The 22,052-nt window shown below is 42.9% G+C and overlaps 1 protein-coding gene across 1 annotated transcript in view; it reads left to right on the top strand.

Moving 5' to 3' along the window:
- AFF3 (AF4/FMR2 family member 3) overlaps positions 1-22,052 on the top strand; it is a 568,800-nt gene that overhangs the window by 424,783 nt on the left and 121,965 nt on the right. Inside the window, exon 11 of the mRNA XM_033950007.1 lies at positions 7,285-8,316. Coding sequence (XP_033805898.1) covers positions 7,285-8,316 — 1,032 coding nt within the window. The remainder of the gene's footprint in view (positions 1-7,284; positions 8,317-22,052) is intronic.

Below are 22,052 nucleotides of genomic sequence, written 5' to 3'. Positions count from 1 at the left end.
AATAAGAGTGGATGGTTCCCAGCCCACTGCCCAGAAATAAGATGGTCAGTGGGATATTCATACTTCAGGCAGTCAGGTGGGGAGAACTTCCTGAAGAAACACAGTGGGCTCAATACAATAATTGTGCCAAGCCTAAAAAGAGTGGAGCTAAACTTTTGTATATAAGTTCTTGAAACGAGAATGCTGCCCAGAACTGTGCGAAGCATGGCAGCAGAACTGTGAGAAAGAAACCCGGTTTAAAGGGAAATGTTTTTGGATTTGATTTTTTTTCATTCCTGATTGAAGCAAGGACTTTCTGTAAAAGAGAACTTTGGTTTGTGATAAATCTTTTCCAAGCATCATCAGCCGGTGTGGCTGTATTAGAACCAGTGCAAACTGAACTGAATAATAAAACTTGGAACTGGAAATTATTGGTGGAAAGTTGTTGTTTTTTTATTTCTTTTCTTTTTCTCTGCTGTGCTTATTCCAGAGTGGTCCTCCAAAGAGCGCTAATACTTGCGCCTGGGGCAGGAGCTGGGTTGCCAGCGCTAGGCTTACCCCTGGCCCCGTCACAATGTTTACACTTTTGCGCTCAAGCTGTCCAGATAGCATACATGTGCAAACAGCATATAGCAGGAGAGTGGCAAGGATGTAAGAAGGGCCATTGAAAAATTCTCAACCCAGCCAACAAAGCTGGGGCAGTCTTCATCAAGGGCTATACACTTAGTCCAGCGATTTTTCCACTTTTTTCGATGGAACGAAAAAAGTGGAAAATTATTGGACTAAGGGGGAAATTCTATAAATGGCGCCTAAACTTAGGCATCCTACCAGCGCCTAAGTTAATTACGAAATGCCATTTGAAATGGCAAATAACAACAAATTTAAAGTGCCTACCGACGCCTAAACAAAAGGCACCAGAATTGCGCCTCCAGAGATGTCTGGCACCTAACTCCTTTATGGGCGTGACATGCTGGAAGTGGTGTTAGGCACCATAAAGCACCTATGTAGGTGCAATTCACAGCAAAGATAGGTGCCAGAAATGTAGGCCTGGAAAACCCTGACCTACATTTCCGGGAGTGTGTGGTACAGTGATTAGAGCTACAGCCCCAGCACCCTGGGGTTGTGGGTTCAAATCCCGCACTGCTCCTCGTGACCCTGGCCAATTCACTTAATCGCCCAGTGTCCCAATGTACATTATTAGATGGAGTGTGAGCCCACCAGGATAGATAGGGAAAAATGCTTGAGTACCTAAATAATTTGTAATCCACATAGAATTGTTAGGTCACTAACAAAGGGCAGATCTAAAGCTGATAGAACTACCCCCAGCCCTTCTCCATACCTCCTCCCCCAACATAATTAAATATCTTCTTCTATACCCCAGACTGGCCCAACATTTAAAAGATCCACCTCCATTTATTTGGCAGCTTGATCCTTAGTGGTATTACCACAAGACTACCATTAGGAGTTAGAGGTTCCATTTGAACTCTGGCACCCAACAGATAGAAGTAACTGGGGATCCCTGCTGACCTCACTTGCCAGGGAGTTCCTTGGGAAGAGATAGGGGGTCTAGGAGGATGGGAGGAGAAAGGTGTATGTTGAGGAATGGTCTGAAATTTGGCAGCAAAAATTAAATGCTAAGAAATGCAAGGTCATGCATTTGGGCTGCAGAAACCTGAGAGAACGGTACTGTTTAGGGGATGAAGAATTTTTGTGCACGAAAGAGGAATGTGACTTGGGTGTGATAGTACGTGATGATCTTAAGGTGGCCAAACAGTTGAAAAGGCAACGGTGAAAGCTAGAAAGATGCTTGGGTGCATAGGGAGAGTAATGTCCAGTAGGAAAAAGGAGGTATTGATGCCCCTGAATAAGATTCTGGTGAGGCTTTATTTAGAATATTATATGTATAACTAGTTTTTAAGTCCGTTATATTAACGGGTGCTAGAATAGATGTGTCTGTCTGTCTTTCTCTCTCTCTCTCCTTGGCCGCTTTCTGTCTGTCTTTCTTTCTGTCTCTCTCTTTCCTCGGCTGTCCACCTCCACCCCTTGCCTGCTCCCCCTGTCCAGCAGTAGCTCTTCTCCCTTCCTTTTATCTCCCCCGTGTCCAGCAGCACCCTTTCCCTGCTCCCCCTGTCCAGCAGCAGCCCTTTCCCTTCGTTTTACCTCCCCCCTGTCCAGCAGCACCTCTTCCCTGCTCCCCCTGTCCAGCAGCACTCCTTACCTGCTTTCCCTGTCCAGCAGCACTCTTTACCTGCTCCCCCTGTTCCTCTTCCATGCTCCCCCTGTCCAGCAGCACTCTTTACCTGCTCCCCCTGTCCCTCTTCCCTGCTCCCCCTGCAGCCAGCTTCCTGGTGTCTTTGAACCGCTGATGCACACTTAGGATTTTGTGATAGCTGCCGCCATGCTGTGTACCTCCATGCTAAATTCCATTTTGGAATACACCGGCGACTCTCCCCTCCCGCCCTCACTCACCAACCACTGCCGATGGCGCTGCTCCTCTTCAAAGCAGCCTGCTAAGGATCGCGGCCAGCTGTAGCGAACCTCACAGGCCGCTCTGCACCTCGGTAGCATGTTCCCTCTGACGCGATCGCGTACATCAGAGGGAATGTGCTACCTAGGTGCAGAGCGGCCTGCGAGGTTTGCTACAGCTGGCCGCGATCCTTAGCAGGCTGCTTTGAAGAGGAGCAGTGCCATCGGCAGTGGTTGGTGAGTGAGGGCGGGAGGGGAGAGTCGCCTGTGTATTCCAAAATGGAATTTGGCATGGAGGGACAAAGCATGGCGACAGCTATCACAAAATCCTAAGTGTGCATGTGTGCTTAGTGTTTTATTATAGAGGATTCTGGAGGCAGCACTTTCAAAAAGATGTAAACAGAATGAAGTCAGTCCAGAGGAAGGCTACTAAAATGGTTGATGGTCTACATCATAAGGCATATGGGGACAGACTTAAATCTCAATATTTAAACTTTGGATGAAAGGTAGGAAAGGGGAGATATGATAGATGTTTAAATGCCTATGTGGAAAAAATATACATGAGGCGAATCTCTTTCAGTTGAAAGGAAACTCCAGAGTGAGAGGGCATAAAATGAGGTTAAGAGGTAATAGGCTCAGGAGTAATCTGAGGAAATACTTTTTTACAGAAAGGGTGGTAGATGCATGGAATAGTTTCCAGTGGAGGTGGTGGAGACGAGGAATGTGTCTGAATTCAAGAAAGCATGGGACAGGCACGTGGGATCTCCTAGGGAGAGGAGGAGATAGTGGATGCTGCAGAAGGGCAGACTGGATGGGCTATTTGGCCTTTATCTGCCATTATGTTTCTATAGATGTCGGTCTGGGGGTGGGGGAGATGATCCTCTCTCCTGCCTTTTTAACAAATAGCGAGCTCCACTGGTACTGAATATGTTCCTAGCTACAGCTATGAAACCTGCATAATATGGGATTTTTCAATTTTTTTCATAGTTTATTTAAATTAAATCAGTACTCCTTCTGGACCTGTCAACAAACACAAATGTATTTCAGCATTCTTCTAGGTATTTTACAAAAGGTTCCCCATTCAGAAGAACCTTTTGTAAAATATAGCAGTAACTGAGCACATTCTGGTGTGAATGTCTCAGTTCTCCACCACACCCAATCTAAAATGGTCTTTTATTTGACTTAATTACTGTACTAAATATGAATACACTGCAATTGCATATAGTTGAATAGGTAATAAAAGAGGTTGCAAAAATAATATAAAACTCTAACTTACCTCTCCACCAGTATAAAAAAAAAACTCATCAGCCAAATGCAGATAGAAAAGAGGACCTCAGTACATCAAAACCTGGCAGGGAAGGCAATCCATGTAATAACTGAAACCTCTTAAAACCTAGTATCATCATCGGTCCTTTATAAAAACCCTATTTCCCTAGAGATATACTGTCTCATTTCTCTAACATTTCAAATATACTATCCCCAAAAAATCTTTCGAAAATGTCTTTCAAAACCATATAACAAAATCTAATAAAATTACCCACTTATCTGTATTCATCTTCAAAAGGAATCTTTCCAACAGTCCATTGTGCCAGAAGAGTATCAAGTGTTAGCAAAATGGTAGACAATGTTGTATGCCATTAATTTTTAACCCAGAGTTGCTTCAAATTGTTCGCTCGACCATTGCTGAAATCTTATCAAGTCCCACAAGGTTTCCTTGTTTCACCAGAACAGCTGCTTCAGGGGTCAGTTCTCAAACAGAGCATGGCAACATAATGAACAGAAAATGGACAAAACAAAACTTTAACCATGAATGCAAATAAAATACCTCGGTTTTCTCTCTTGTTTTCTTGTCAAAAGTTAGCGACTAAGACATGCGGCAGAAGTCATGGATTCTTAGCAATCTGACTGAAGCTGAGGAATGAACATTTCTATTATGGCCCCTGGAATTGAATTGAGACCACCATCATCTCATTTTACATAGGCCATCTGAGCTGGCATTTAAACTGATGGTTTAAAAACTGAAAGTGTCTATAAGGCTGAGACTTTTCTTCTGAGCCATGCAGTCCCTGATGTGTACCATATCATATAATCACTTTCAGTTAATGGCTGTCTAGCAGCTGACTTGGAAGAACAGTGTTCATTTCAGATTACAGGATTCCTATGGTGCAAATCTAGTCTCCTTAAGATAAAAGGATTGTCCTAATTTCTAACTAAAACACTGACCCTCGCTCCAAATCTACCAACCAAACAGCCCCATCTTATGAACTCACCCAAAACTATATTACCATCCTTCAAACTAATTTCCTCACCCTTACAACTGCTCCATCTTCCCCAATATCTCCCACTCCAAAAAACTACCCTACCCCTCCCCATTTCAGCACATTCTGCCAAATAAAATAAAATTTGACATCCTTGTGCACTGCAGGTCAGGCACTGCCATTTTTCAAGTTGGCGGTGTGGAAGCACGAGTAGATGAGCATCATTCCTGCTTCACAATTCTAGAGTGGGCATGAGAGGATCTTGCAGCATCAGGTGGGTTGACATCCAACTATTGCACCCCATTGATCCAGGAAACCCAGACGAAATACTGACAATCAATAATAAATTAGACTCAATAAAAAAATGGCTTAACACCAACAAATTAGCCTTAAATATAAAAAAAACAAAATCTATGCTATTCCCTTGGAAAAAAGACATCTCATTGGACACTACCTTTGTCCTAGACAACACTCCCTTAGATTCCGTTTCATCATTAAAAATTTTAGGTATCATCGTGGACAACAAGCTTTCATTTCATGAAAACATAGGGAATACAGTTAAATCATGTTTTTGTAAATTACGTATGATACGTTCTATATCCAAGTTCCTTAAACCTAAGACCATCAACATACTAATTCACTCGTTGATCATTTCCAAAATCGATTACTGCAATTCCCTTTTTTTTAATATACCACAAAAAGAAAAAAGGAGGTTACAAATTACACAAAATACCGCAATCAACCTAATTTACAATGCAAAAAAATTTGACCATGTCACCCCTCTGTTGATAGACTCCCATTGGCTTCCCATTACCCATCGAATTTCGTTCAAAATATTACTGCTAGTTTTCAAATCTATGACCCATAATGAACCTCAGTTCATTACTAGAATGCTCATTCAATACAATGTTTCAGCTTCTAAAAATCTGTTAACAGTTCCATCCCTGAAAATAATTGGAACTAGAAGACAAGACATGTTTTCAATTATTGCCCCTCTCTTGTGGAACTCTATGCCACAGTACATAAGAGACATAAAGGACCTCTTTTCTTTTAAAAGAGCTTTAAAAACCTATCTTTTTAAGGATGCTTTTAATATTTGACCCCCAGACATAGAAGTTTTTTTGTTCCTAGGCTTGACATCCTACATTTTTTTTTTCTTCTTCTTCTTTTACCTTTCCATGAGTTATTTTCCCTTTGATGTATTTTTTCTTCTACAAACATATTGTAACTTTCCCCCCCAATCCTCACGATTCATGTATGTCTACCCAGTATATTTTATTTAAAGTCATTGTATTTGTCTTTCTATTTTATTTGAATTGTACATCGCTTAGATATTTAATAAGCGATTTATCAAGCACTAATAAAACTTGAAACTTGAAATTCTTGATGTGGTGTGAGTGATTAAAGCAACTATAGCAAATGTAATGTAAATTCACTCACATGTATTCAAACACGGTTCCTAAGGATCATATCAACTTATAAAGAAATCAGTGCTCAGAGACACGGAGGTGAAAACAAAGGGAGAACCCCAAAACTATCACCTCACCACCCAATCATTGCATGTTCAGTATATTTAGTTGATATTTAGAAAATCTTTATACTACTGTCCACCAGCAGATTATCATTCTCTCATATATTGGTCAGCAAGTTGTTCAAAAACTATTTAGAAGGCAAACTTATCTTTAATGCCAGGTTCCAAAGTGGCCCGTTTCGATGTTACTTGTTACTCCAAGGGTAAAAATGTCTCAACAATTTAGATTCCTTTTGTTTCATTTAAGGCTGTAATCAGAAAAACATTTCCGGTGCCTATCTTTCCCACAGACACGATTCTATAAACAGTACCGATGCGTGATTGACATGTGATCAGCAGCCACATATTAGGTGACCACCAATATCGGTGCCGTTTGTAGAATCCAAGCCTTAATGTGTGCTAATTCCATTAGAGCATACTAAGCTTTAGTAAAAGGGCTCCATAGTGATAGACTGAGAGATTCCAGCTTTTCAAAGTCAGACTTGAACCAGGCAAAGTCATGGCCATTTTGAATTTAAAAGAAGTTTCCAACTTTCCCCAGATCCTCCGAAGAAAATTTTTTAGTTCTCTAGAATGGATCTGAGGGAAATTCAAAACAAATATTAGAGTTGCTTGGATTTTTGAGAGTTCCTTGGATTTTCAAAAACATATCTGAAGTGAGTCTATCAAGCTGAGAAAATCTGAAATGATTCCTTCATAATCACCAAAGTGATTTTTAATATATGCTTCAGAGTTTAAAAAAAAGTTTTTCAAACCAATTCAACAAATCTTCAAGGTTTTTTTAAAGTTTGGTAAACTGTTCAATGCACTTACTTTGAAGAAATTATAATTAATAGAAATAAAACATAACAAAAGAAGGATAATAAGGTAATGCTTTCTTATTGTGCTAACAATACATTTTAGTTAATACCGTAAAAAAAATCACCTTATTTTAATTTTGATTTTGTTTTATTTCTATCTATTACCTTTTAAAGTGGAGTAACATGGCAGCACTACATTTAAATTCTGTTTACTATAGAAATGACTCAATGCTTACTGTTTGTTTTGTAGCCTGAACAGTCATCGAACAAGTGGCAGCTGGATAAATGGTTAAACAAAGTTAATCCTCACAAAAACGCCATTCTCAACCATAATGACAACCATGAGCTGGAGAGAATCCAGTTTTATGGCCAGATAAAGCATGAAAGGCAAGCAAGTGAGAAAATCCCTGAGGCTTACCAAACTAGCCATAGGGACAAGTGCCTCAGCAAAGAGGAGCAGAGGCTTAAGACTGCTAATAAAACCCCAGGAAATAAAGGAGGGAAGCAAAAATCCCCAGCTATTATTGTTCCTGTTGTTGCTGCTGTTTCTGGAGAAAGCACACCTCAGACAAAGGCAACTTGTAAAACGCAACCAAGAAGGACAGAGAGGACCTCTGGTGGCAACTATTTGAACTGCTATAGATCCGAGGAACTTGTCTTGAGTCAGGTTGTAGAAAGTAATGCCTCTGAACAACTTAAAACCAGGCTGCCTTGCAGCAACAGAACTGGGCAGATAAAAGAATCCCATCCTGCTGTGCTTACATGTGAAAAGAGGTGTACAAGGGGGTCAAGTAAGACATTGCCAAAATCCAAAGAGTTCGTAGAGACCGAGTCTTGGTCCTCATTACCATCATCAGACCTGGGCACAGAATCTGAACAAGAGGATTTGCTTTTAACCAAACCAACGATAACTTCAGTTGTCCATAATCACAAGCCAAAGGAGGATGTGAACGGCAGCACCAGCAGAGCCAACAACTGTGGTGCCATTAATTCAGTTAATGGCAGGACCACTAATGATATATCCAAAGACCTGGAAGAACAGCTTTATACATTAGTCCCTTTTGGCAGAAATGAGCTCCTGTCCCCTCTAAAGGATTGTGACGAGGTGAAGGCCCTTTGGGTCAAAATTGATTTAGCTTTTTTGTCTAGAATTCCAGAACATCTACCTGAGGTACTTTTAGCTATGAACACCAGGGTCAACGAAACAGGAAGTCCAAGCCAAAATCATGCAGTAGAACAGCAAACAGATAAGGTTTTGCCAAAATGTAGAAGGAAACGCAAGGTAAGCTGTGTATTTTTTCTTATTTATATTGCCTAGCACATATCTAGACACATTTGTTCCATTTACATGTAAAACAATTTTAAAATAATAGTGTGAGGGGAGATTTTATAAATCTTTTTCCAAATGAAATGCCTGTTTTATGTGCAGCAAAGGGCTTACAAAGCATGTGCTTGGATACTGTGTATCTGTGTTTATGCAATTGGCACATAAGTATTCCCAGGGCCGTACATTGGGTAGATTGGGGATATACACATGTATTTGATAAAATGGAGATGGGACTAAAGCACGCCGGACAATCACGCGGGGACAAAAATGTTAAGACAGATGCGCACAGGACGTCAGCGCACTGTATTAAAAGGTAACTTTAAAGTGCTCCGAGAGGGTGTGTGGGAGAGGAACCCCCCACTTTACTTAGAAGTGTTGCCGCTGCCACTGGGAGGAGTGGGGGTGAGTGAAAACTGTAATTTTTCACTAAAACACTGGGAAAAATTACACTTTCCTTTCTAATGGGGGGGGTTTCCTCCCCTCAAATCCCCCAATGGCAGCACCAACACTTCTAAGTAAAATCGGGGGGTCCCCACACACACACCCCTCCTCGGAGCGCTTTAAAGTTACCTTTTAATTCAGCATGCTGACATCCTGCGTGCATTTGTCTTAGCGTTTTTTCCTCACGCAATTGTCCTGCACGCTTTTGTCTATTAACCTTATAAAATACATGAGTAGAATAAACACAAACATTTACACCTTTACGGGCTGATTTTATAACAGGACACTTATGTAAGAAGTCCAAAAAAGTGTCTACTCTATAACAGCATGCAACTATATGTGAACAAACTAATAGCAGTTGATTTTTGTATATACACCAAGACCTCAAACACCCAAGACACTTGGTATATACAAAAATCAACTGCAATTAGTTTGTTCATATATAGTTGCATGTTCTATGATTAGTTGAACAAGCTATTTTTCTATATATCAATTTGGATACTCTATAACGGCAACAGGCTCATAATGATGATAATTTACTGAATTTTTTTAACTTAAGATGAAAAAAGATTAATATGAATTATCATCATTGTGAGTCTGTTTTGAATAGTTCAAGTCTTTTTGGAATTATTATATGACTGGAGTGTTTTATAGGTTTTGTGATATTTAAGCCTTCACTTCCCTTAAGATGAAAGATATATATTCTATAAGGGCAGCATAGGCACCTATGTGCCTTTATAAAATAGCTTTGTAGAACAAGCCCCTATAGTGCATATGCCAACATGCCTACATTTTAGCCGCCTATCTTTCCTAGACCGCAGCAGCCAATCGTGGCAGGGGAATTCCCCCTCCCCCATCAGCAGAGCGACAGGGATTCCACAAACCCGCGATTCTTGGCCACCAGTAACAGAATCGTGGCTTTAGCTCAACTTATTTTGGAGGGGGAAATTGCCCTGTCACAATTGGCTAAGAGCAGTCATGGCAGGGAACCCCCATACCTGACCTCAAATCAGCTGGCAGGAGGGATACCCAATCCCTCCTGCCAACAGCCCTCACCCCCCGCTAACATCCCCAGCAGGAGGGATGCCCAATCCCTCCTGCCGGCAGCCCCCCATAACATCCCCAATCCATCCTGCTGGAACCACTCCACCCACCCCCCTACCCCATAAGGTTACCGTCCCCTCACTGGACCCCCCCCAGCCCACCCCTACTCCCTCCAACTCCCCCAGCTCACCCCCAGCCCCCCGGAACCCCCCACACTTTATAATGTTGGCCGGCCAGAGGCCTTCAGCCAGCTAGCCCTCCATCGCACAAATGGCGAGTCTGCCCCTTCCCGTAGGAAGGGTCTTAGGCACTTGGGCCAACTGGAATCTTAGGCCTCTCTTGCAGTGCATTATGGGATGCACTGGGAGTAGCCTAAGATTCTGATTGGCCAGATCCCTTAGGCCACTCCTATGGGTGAGCTGAAATGGGTATGGGGGGATGGAGGAGGGGTGGGCTGGGGGGGTCTGGTGGGAGGCGGTAACCTTACGGAGTGGGGGTGGGTGGGGTGGTTCCAGCAGGAGAGATTGGATAGCTCTCCTGCCCTGGCCTACATTTCAGCCACCTATCTTGGAGTGATTCTGTAACCGGCGCCCTGGTCTAAATGACAGGCGATCGGCGGCCGCTTTTAAGGCATCCACTGACTTGGGTGCCGGTTGTAGAATCCGGGCCTACTTGCCTTGATGTTTTGTGAGTCTCGCCTTCAAATTAAAAGCAATGAAATGGATTAAATAAAAAAGGTAACTTAGATTGGCTCATACTTAATGGTATCTTTGTTATATGTTTAGTTATCCTTTTCCAGCAATATAATTTGAAAACAATATGCATAAAGTTATCAACATGATATGTGATAAGATTTGTAGAAGTGAAAATCTGAATGGACTTTTTCTAGAGCAAAACGGTAATATTAGTCTTGATTTTACAAAGGATCCAAAAAGGTGCCAACTTTAAGCTTATTTTATTTACCGTAAATCATTTTCATTTCTTACAAACATAGCAAGAATGAATAATCTAGTCCACATTAATGGAGAGAAGAACATTCAAAAAGAAATAAATCTACAAAGCAATTTGCAAATCTATGCAGATATTACACCAATTACTTTCAGACCCTTTTCTTAATATTCCTCCATCTAACTGAGAATGGAAAATCAATAGCATCATAATTTAGATTCTTTATCCAATAAAAAAGGTTCTAGTTAACTTGGATCAAAAAAAACATAATTCTTGTCAGAAAATTTAACTAAGCACTTGCAAGGGAGCTTAAAAACAAAAAAGTTACCTTATAAGCAAGTACCCTAGACTTCTATTGTAGGAAAAGCTTCCTATGATTTTGCATGGCACCAGTTTTAAGCTTATTTTATAAAGGCATTTATGTGCCTTTATAAAAATGGCTCAGATTCAGCTCCATAGTGCACATATGGCAATGCACAAATTTACACTTGTTCTAGAGGGAGATATTATAAATGTGTTTTCATGTGTAAAGGCTGTATATAAATATCAGCATTTACGAGTACACATATTTTGGATGCACATAGAAAACCCGATATTAGAAAGCCAGGATTTACACTTGAAAATCTGTAATACATACTTATGGCATGGGACTAGGGTGGGGCCATACAATATACATATGAGGGGAATGCATATCTATACTTGCAAAGATCAACCTCAGAATTTACAGCTACTACAAAACACCTCTAGGTTTTGGAAAAGAGCCTGTTTTGTGCAGTGCTCTACAGGCCCCTTCATCCTCCATGCATTTGTGGGGTTTTTTTACCCCATAATTAATTGTGCTGAATAATTGTGGCCTCTATATTAATAGGCAGCATTTAGATTTGCAGTTTGCTAGAATGGCAGACTTATATATCTCTGTGTCGACACATACATATCTAGGTTCTGAAATACCAAGTTACACATATAAGTGCTGACACTTAGATGTATATGTTGCCACTCTTCACTCATCTCCCCCTATGCTCCCCCCCCACCGTGATCTCCGCTCGTCAGGCAAGCCCCTCTTATCTGTACCCTTCTCTTCCACTGCCAACTCCAGACTCTGTCCCGTCTTTCTTGCGGCGCCGTATGCCTGGAACAGGTTGCCTGAATCAATATGTCGTGCTCTGTTCCTGGCAGTGTTCAAATCCAAGCTAAAGGCCCATTTTTTTTAAACTGCTTTCAACTCTTAACTCCCTTCACTGCTGTCAGATATCGATACCCACTATAACCTCCCCAACCCTGAAATATCCTATCTAAATTAGATTGTAAGCAGGGACTATCTATTGCATGTTAAAATGTACAGCGCTACGTACGCCTTTCAGAGCTATAGAAATAATAAATAGTAGTAGTAGTAGTAGCAGTTTAATCCTATCCATGTTTTAGACATTGACAATTGTTAAATAAGGTAAAACAACAAAAAACAACACTGCAGTGAGATAGCAACAACAAAACCAAAAAAGAACTGCAGGGAATGTACAAGGTACAGGAATTTTATTCAAATCAATAAAATAAAAATCAATAAAAAGTATTTTATCCAAATTTAGTCCTTGATGTTGAATGGTGCGGACTCAACACGGTCCGTGTTTCGAAAAACACTTCTTCCTCAGGGGTCCATGATGTACAGCAGGGGTGCCCAAATGGTCGATCATGATCAATCAGTAGATTGCAAAGGCAACGCGAGTCGATTGCGTTGCCTTTGCGATCTTTTTCTCCCTGCGGCTTCCCCAAGCCAGGCCTGGCGTGTACATGCGCCGGACTTACAAAACTTCACCTCCGATGTCAATTCTGACATCGGAGAGAAAGTTCTGGGCCAGCCAATCGCTGCCTGGCTGGCCTGGAACTTCCTCCCCGACATTAAAATTGACGTCGGAAGTGAAGTCTTGTGAGCCCGGCGCTTGTACACATCAGGCATGGCACGGGGAAGCAGCAGGGAGAAATCGCGTTGGTGGTTTGGGGGTGGGGGTAGGGAAAGAATCAGGGAAGTGGAGAAATTGGCACAATGGCTTGGGGGGGACAGGGGGAGAGAGAAAGAAAGACAGAAATAAAGAGAGGGCGGGGGAGAAAGAAAGAAAGGCAGAAATAAAGAGGGGGGCAGGAGGAGAGAGAAAGAAAGGCTTAAAGAAAGAGGAGGGGCCAGGAGGAGAGAGAAAGAAAGGCAGAAAGAAAGAGGGGGGCAGGAGGAGACAGAAAGAAAGAGGGGGCATGGGGAGAGAGAAAGAAAGGCAGAAAGAAATAAATATTGGCTTTACAGAAGAAGGAAGTGCAACCAGAGACTCATGAAATCACCAGGCAAAAAGGTAGGAAAAATGATTTTTTTCAATTCAGTGATCAAAATATGTCCGTTTTGAGAATTTATATCTGCTGTCTATATTTTGCACTATGGCCCCCTTTTACTAAACCGCAATAGCGGTTTTTAGCGCAGGGAGCCTATGAGCATCAACAGCAGCGCAGGGCATTCAGCGCAGCTTCCTGCACTAAAAACCGCTATCGTGGTTTAGTAAAATGGGAGGGGGTATATTTGTCTATTTTTGTATAGTTGTTACTGAGGTGACATTGCATATTTAAAGTCATCTGCCTTGACCTCTGATAAAATCCCCAAATACAAATGATAATTAACATTTTCTCTGCTTACAGTGTGCTTTGTGTTTTTTAAAATTTTATTGTTGGTAGATCATTTTGATTTGGTCATTTTAAAAGTAGCTTGCGAGCCAAAAAAGTGTGGGCACCCCTGATGTATTGTATATTTATATACAAGAACCAAGTGGATAACAGCAGTTGAAGAAAAGTTTCCTGAGACACGGGCAAATTGAAATACTCCTGTCGAAACACTTCAGAAAAACGCTGATCGCAGAATTTTTAAATGAGAACATAAGAATAGCCATACTGGGTCAGACTAATGGTTCATCTAGCCCAGTATTCTGTTTTCTTAGTAGCCAATCCAGAAGATCACAAGTATCTGGCAAAAACCCAAATAGTGGCAACATTCCACGCAACCAATCCCAGGGCAAGCAGTGGCTTCCCCCATGTCTGTCTCAGTAGCAGACTATAGACTTTTCCTCCAGAAAATTGTCCAAACCTTTTTTAAAACCAACTACAGTATGTTAACTGCTGTTACCACAACCTGTGGCAATGTGCTCCAGAGCTTAACTATTCTCAGAGGGCCGAATTCTGTAACCAGTGATGATATAGATGGCTGCCTTAAAAGCAGCTGCCAATTGCATGCCAATCATGCATCAGCACTGATTTCAGAATTGCACCTACAGGAAAGATAGGCACTGGAAATGTAGGCCAGGGTTTGCCAGTCCTATATTTCCAGCACCTATCTTTACATGAATCACGCCTACTTAGGCACTTTAGGCCACCTAATGCCACTTCCCGCATTGGCCACGCCTACTTTGGCATTCAACAGCCTAAAGTGCCTACATAGGCGCAATTCTGACGCCTTATATTTAGGCACTTCAGCCGTTTCTAATGGTATTCTTCAGTTAACTTAGGTGCCGGTTGTAGAATTTCCCCCCCGAGTAAAAAAATATTTCCTCCTATTGGTTTTAAAAGTATTTCCCTCTAACTTCATCGAGTGTCCCCTAGTCTTTGTAATTTTTGATGGAGTAAAAAATTGATTCACCTATACCTGTTCTACACTCAGGATTTTGTGGACTTCAATCATATCTCCCCTCAGCCATCTCTTGTCCAAGGTGAAGTCCCCTGACCTCTTTAGTCTTTCCTCATACGAGGTGCGTTTCAACCCCTTTATTATCTTTGAACCTTTTCTAATTCTACCATATCTTTTTTGAGATACGTGACCAAAATTGAATGCTATACTCAAGGTAAGCAATACAGAGGCATTATAATATTCTTAGTCTTATTTATCATCCCTTTTATAATAATTCATAGCATCTTATTTGCTTTTTTGGCTGCCGCTGCACATTGAGCTGCATGTACCCGGCACATTCACATTCATTCCTATATGTATGTTATCAAAAACTCTATGTCAGCAAATCATTTTCTAAAGTATTGCTGGAATCTGACATGCCTCAACTTAGATGTCTTAATTTCATTTATAGTTTATAGTTTATTATTTATAGTCCGCCGTTAACAAGGCAGATTACAATATTACACACATAATAAATGTTATCCATTATTTAAAAAAAACATGATTGACCATATTTCATCATACAAAACAAAAACATTTTCTATGTTCTATCAAAAATCTGCCTTCACATTAATAGGACAGTGAAATAATTGTCGTCATATGCCACCTTCTGTGCCCTGAAACATTCACATAGGGCACTGATTCTGCCTTTTCCCAGCAACACATGAATGTCATCACACTACTGATTGGGGTACCCCTCTCTACCATGTTATTTGTACAATCAAAGAAATGAATTAAATACATGGAAAGTAAAGCAGTGGCCCAAGAGCTAAGCTGTTCTATAAAAATTACTTTTTCCCGTTTACCGTATTTTCACGCAAATAACGCGCACCCGTATAAAACGCGCACACGGGTATAGCGCGCAGAAATCACGATGATATGTACAAAAACTTTGGTATACCGCGCTCACGGGTATACCGCGCATGCTGCCCGACGCTCCTTTCGCCCGCCCTGACTTTCCGACTCTCCGTTCACCCCCCCCTGACTTCCGTGCACTGTCCCCCCTTGAAGGTCTGTCCCCATCCTGAAAGCCTGATGCCCCCCCCCCGACGTCCGATACATCCCTCCCCCCGAAGGACCGCCAACTCCCCAACAATATCGGGCCAGGAGGGAGCCCAAATCCTCCTGGCCACGGCGACCCCCTAACCCCACCCCGCACTACATTACGGGCAGGAGGGATCCCAGGCCCTCCTGCCCTCGACGCAAACCCCCCTCCCCCCAACGACTGCCCCCCCCCAAGACCCTCCGACCGCCCCCCCAGCCGACCCGCGACCCCCCCTGGCGACCCCCCCACCCCCCTTCCCCGTACCTTTGGTAGTTGGGCCAGAAGGGAGCCCAAACCCTCCTGGCCACGGCGACCCCCTAACCCCACCCCGCACTACATTACGGGCAGGAGGGATCCCAGGCCCTTCTGCCCTCGACGCAAACCCCCCTCCCCCCCAACGACCGCCCCCCCCAAGAACCTCCGACCGCTCCCCCAGCCGACCCGCGACCCCCCTGGCGACCCCCACGACCCCCCCACCCCCCTTCCCCGTACCTTTGGTAGTTGGCCGGACAGACGGGAGCCAAACCCGCCTGTCCAGCAGGCAGCCAACGAAGGAATGAGGCCGGATTGGCCCATCCATCCTAAAGCTCCGCCTACTGGTGGGGCCTAAGGCGCGTGGGCCAATCAGAATAGGCCCTGGAGCCTTAGGTCCCACCTGGGGGCGCGGCCTGAGGCACATGGTCGGGTTGGGCCCATGTGCCTCAGGCCGCGCCCCCAGGTGGGACCTAAGGCTCCAGGGCCTATTCTGATTGGCCCACGCGCCTTAGGCCCCACCAGTAGGCGGAGCTTTAGGATGGATGGGCCAATCCGGCCTCATTCCTTCGTTGGCTGCCTGCCGGACAGGCGGGTTTGGCTCCCGTCTGTCCGGCCAACTACCAAAGGTACGGGGAAGGGGGGTGGGGGGGTCGTGGGGGTCGCCAGGGGGATCGCGGGTCGGCTGGGGGGCGGTCGGAGGTTCTTGGGGGGGGGCGGTCATTGGGGGGGAGGGGGGTTTGCGTCGAGGGCAGGAGGGCCTGGGATCCCTCCTGCCCGTAATGTAGTGCGGGGTGGGGTTAGGGGGTCGCCGTGGCCAGGAGGGTTTGGGCTCCCTTCTGGCCCGATATTGTCGGGAAGTCGGCGGTCCTTCGGGGTGGGGGTGCGAGTGGTCCTGCCGGGGGGGGGGATGTATCGGACGTCGGGGAGTCGGCCGGGCAAGAGGGCTTGGGCTCCCTCTTGCTCCGATCGTGGATGCGGGTGCGGGTGGGAGCGCGTGCGAGCGGTCGTTCGGGGTGGGGGTGCGAGTGGTCCTGCCGGGGGGGGGGATGTATCGGACGTCGGGGAGTCGGCCGGGCAAGAGGGCTTGGGCTCCCTCTTGCTCCGATCGTGGATGCGGGTGCGGGTGGGAGCGCGTGCGAGCGGTCGTTCGGGGTGGGGGTGCGAGCGGTCCTGCTGGGGGGGTGAATCGGGCGTCGGGCGGGGTGGGAACTATGTTTTAAAACTTTTGTATACCGCGCTCACGCATATAACACGCGAGGGGTATGCGCGGTAGGTAAAAACGCGTATAACGCGCGCGTTATATGCGTGAAAATACGGTAATATAGGGGTCCTTTTACTAAGGCGCACTAGCCGTTCTAGCGCGCACTATAACATAACGTGTCCGTAGACTATAATGGGCGCATTAGCGTTTAGCACATGCTAAAATGGCTAGTAAAAAGACCCCATAATTTGTTTTCAACAAAAGAAATTTAAAAAACCTCCATCTCTAATATACTGTAGTTCATATTGTTTCACATGTACACTAGTGATATATGGTGTCTTCAGTACTGTTGTGTGACACTGTAATTGCATCCCTATATGTCCTTGGTAGTCTTCTATTAAAAAAAAATAACTTCAATTATATATCACAGCATGGGGCCCTCTTTGTAAAATGTTTCTCAATCATATTCTACAAAAAGAAAAAATATTTCAACCAGAAACTATGGTGCTAAAATCTACATATCTTGTCTCATCTAATCAAATGACATTGCATTAGCACTGTATGAGTATTCATATGTCTAGTTTCATAACATTATGATAATTACCCTTGGAAGAAGATTAGTATAGCCCAATTTAATTTCACTGTCCAAAATAAATGCGTGAACTGTAGAGATCTCAAAAGTTCACATACTACAATACCTTTAAATGCATCTGGTGCATAACATGGCCAGGCACTTGAGCCCTGCATGGCTCAGAATTGTGGAAATACATTGAATAGCGTTTTTCAAATTTCATATGGCTGTAACCCATGCAGATGCAGAAAGTAAGTAATCCCCAGAGTCATAGGCTGATGATATTTCTATGGACATCCTCACAGAATGAAAGAACACACTTCAACCTAGCAATTATATAAAACAACTAGTGTGTATTTTATTCTTTTTCTTTCATGCTGAGGGTGTGACATACTGTTTATTTATAACAATATAGAAAAACAGCCTCAAAGATTCAACAAGCTTAGAGAGCAGGACAACTGCCCAAATGAACGATGCTTTTCTGAAGCACAGAAAACTATCACTGGCTGATGTTGCCAGAAAAAAGAGCACAACTAAAAACCCACTTTCTTGTAGGAAAAAAACAGAGTGCTCTAAAAAAACTGGCTAAAAAAACTGGCAGCACTATTTAAGTAGTTTATTAAAAGCAGTCATGGATGCCTTTATTGTATAATTACATGTATAACTTTACTTTTAACACCCCTAATCCGCCCATGAACTGCCCATGACATGCCCATTGCCATACCCCCTTGACTTGCATGTAAAATGTAGGCGTGGATCCCATGCCTAAATTTACACCATAACTGGTAATTGATTTTAGTTAGCACCAATAATAACTTGTTAAAAAGCCAATTATCATTGCTAATGAGCCTGTTATTCAATTAAATTGCATGCACAATTTGGGTACATGGCCAAAATTGTGCGCACAGTTTGTAGCACTGTTTATAGAACTTTGAGGTTAACCTTTAGCTGCTAACTGCAATATTCAGCAGAGACAATTAGTTATCTTGCACTGAATATTTATATTTAACTAGTTAAGCACTATTAACCAGACTGTGCCATTTCTGGACAGTTAAATAGCACTGAATATCAACTGAAGTATTTCTTTTTTTGGCTAAGTACAACAGTTTTTCTATTCTTTGGCTGACCTACAAAGAAAGAACACCAGGAGTAGCGCTATGGAAAATAAAGAAAGAAACCAAGGGAAAGTCAGCAGATGACCATGAGATAGCTGTCAAAAGCTATAAACCAGTGTTTTTCAATACACAGTATGCGTACCCTTAGGGGTACATGAACCACTTGTTGGGAGTACATGGCACTGGCCGCCACTGAGGATATTGCCTGCCCATACGCCAAAGTCATCACCGAGGATCCCTCCTTCCTGCCCTCTACTCTCCTGTCAAAGTCGCCGGTGGTGATCCCTCCTTCCTACCCTCTACCCTCCTGTTGAAGCCGCTGCCGGGGATCCCTCCTTCCTGTCTCAACCCTCTGTCAGCCTAGAGGCCTCTGGGAGATTATATCAATCTGACCCTGGCATGGGAAGGCAGATAGACCCTTAGTGCAGGGAAACTGTTTTAAGTAGCCCTGATTGATATATTTTAAGTTTCAAGTAGCCCTGATTGAATCAGGGCTAGCTAAAAGGTGTTAATGTCTGATTAAGAGGGTGCTTAGGACAAGGGTGCACAGATCAAGCCAGAGACTTAATCCCATCAGGTTTCTCACCCTCCTTTGTTAATTAAATTAACCATTGTCTCAAACAGTTTACAAATTCTAAACAGAAAGATACTGGGAGATACAATATTTTCTCTATTCAGAATAAGATTCCAAGGTATAAAAGCCTGCTCTTTGCTCTATCAAGCTAGCTCTCTCTTTTTCTATGGAGCTATCTCTTGGCTCTTTGCTCGGCACTCTGGTTCTGTCTTGGCTCTCCCTCTCTCTGTCTATCCTTCCCTTTATTTATCTAACACGAAGCTTCCTAGAACTACAAGCTTCTATGTCCCTCTCTGCCTCTGACCTCTGTAAGGCAGTGAGACTGCTTGCTCTCTGCTTAAGTGTAATGCTCTCTGCTTAATTGTAATGCTTATAAATATTACTTTTCTGTAAGACTATTTCTATAATATATTCTTTATGCAATCACCTCTGGTTGTGTCTATTATTCTACTTCCTGGTGAGTCATCTGTGAGGGAACTGAACCTGGGACCTGGCGTTTGTCAGTACGCCTTTCACTTAACCCCTACCACCTAATATTGTGGGGGCCACTTTCAAACTGACACCCTCCTGTCAAGCCACTGCCGGGGATCCTTCCTTCCCACCTGCCCGCCCCCCTTCACCAAAGCTGACCCAGAGGGCTGTTAGAGCTGGCGTCAAAAGAAAGCCTTCCGGGTCAATGAGGGAGGGGGGTGTTCCCAGTTACTTTCCTTCTGCCTTCAGCGGCTCTCGTAGCAGGGACGCATAGGCAGCAGTTCATACGCTACATATAGCTGACCCAGAAACCTTTTTGACAACCTTAGGATTGCCTCTATTAATGACAAACTTAACAGTATTGCAAAATGGATGTCTCATCACAAAAATGAAACTAAATCTAGGAAAACTAAAAGAATGATACTTAATAAGCTTGAATCATACACTCTAACTTCACCTATACTTATGTCTGGTTCCTCAGTTTTATGGATATCATCTTTAAAAATTCTGGGAATAATACTTGATGACAGCATATATCTTATATATCTAAGACTGTTTCTTTAAACAGCATATGATCAGCTCAGTTAAGTCTTTATTTTCTAGTAAAGCTCTAAGGGCCTCTTTTACAAAGCCATTAAAGTGATGCTGCAGCAGTAAATGCACCCAAGCCTATAGGAATTGAATGGGCTTTGGTGCATTTACCTCAGCAGCATCGCTACTGTAGCTTTATAAAAAGGTCCCTAAGAATGTTAATCTATTCTCCAATAATAAGGAATATTGATTACTATAACTCCTTGCTTAAGTCACAGGCTAAGATTTTGTTATCTGATTTGGCTGTGCAAGAGTACCCTGCTGCAGTGTTGAGTAAACATGTTAGAGACAGTCCCTGCGCTACAGAGCATACAATCTATCCAAAACAGACAACAGGAAAAATAAGAAATTAGAGGATTTCATTTATTATTGGAATGATTAAAATAACATGGGTATTAAACAGATGAATTAGGAATCAAGAGTTAAATGCAGCCTCATAAAAGGTGGATTGTTCACCTGGAATTCAACAGAACCACAGATAGAGCATGGCGTACTGACTTAAGAAGTCTATTCCCAGGTGTACAGTGCAACAGATGGAATAAACAGGGTTTGGAGTTGGCTGGAGAGAAGAAGAGTAGAGACAAGTGAATTACCTAAAGAATAGTGTTCTCTAGCAGGGGTGTACAGAGTGATAAAAAGCAGGAGAGATCCTGAGGAGCTACAGAATGAATGCACTTGTAAATCAGCAAGCGAAGTTTGAACTATACATGGAATCAAATAAGGAGAAGAGGGATTATATGAGTGAATGCCAAAGTATAGGTGTAATTATGTGTATACAAATTCCCTAGGATGATTTTCAAAATGAAATTATGTACATAACTTTATCTTGAAAATTTGCCAGTATTCACACAGTGAAAGTGTGTGTATTCATGGCATACCCCTCCTCTGTCTCCTCATACACCCACAAACAATTCTAGGACAAAAAAATAGAGGCCTCTAAGGCCAGGATTCTTGAAATAGTGCCATAAGTTAGATGGCGGTATGCGCCACACTGCCAACTAACTTAATTGATGTAATTGGTTTTAATTGGCATGGCAATTGGCCACATCATTTAAAACTAATTAAATACTCATTATAAACAATGTAGGTGCCCACAGGCGTCTACCGAAAGAGCACTAGAACTGTGTCTACAGAGGCGCCTAATGGCGTATAAGGTCACAGTAGGCGGGGTTTCAGCTTGAAGTGACCTTAGGCACCATTAGGCGCTACTGTAGAAGCAATTAATGTGTAACATAGGTGCCGGTAATGTAGGTCTTTAAAATCCTGGCCTACATTACTAGCACCTATGTTGGACATAAGCCGTGATTCTGTAAATGGTGATTGACACACCTTCGACACCGCTTTTGGAGGCAGTTGCCGATCAAGGCACTCTTTGCAGAATCCGGGCCTGAATATATATGACTCCCTGCCCCACTCCAACATTGATAGATTAGCGGCTTCTACTTCAATAAGCTGGGCACAGATAGAAAGGTAGATTTACTGAAGTGCGCCAACATATTTTTAGAAATCTATTTTGTTAATATTTCAAAACTTGTAAAATTAATTTTGCTCTTTTAATTTTAATGCTTCATATATATAATTCTTTTTTGTTAAAGATTGAAAGTCTACATTTTGACTATATCGGGCCTGATACTCAATGGAAGGAAGTGAGTCATAGTTACACCACTGTTTCTGTGTGCTCTTAAACCCTTTTACAGATACCTGCTGTCAACAGAAAGGATACTAATTAATATCAAAATTAGTT

The sequence above is a fragment of the Geotrypetes seraphini genome, chromosome 6, assembly GCF_902459505.1.
Source record: "Geotrypetes seraphini chromosome 6, aGeoSer1.1, whole genome shotgun sequence".
NCBI lineage: Eukaryota > Metazoa > Chordata > Amphibia > Gymnophiona > Dermophiidae > Geotrypetes > Geotrypetes seraphini.
The sequence above is the reverse complement of the archived record's forward strand: the minus strand, read 5'-3'. Positions and strand labels throughout refer to the sequence as shown.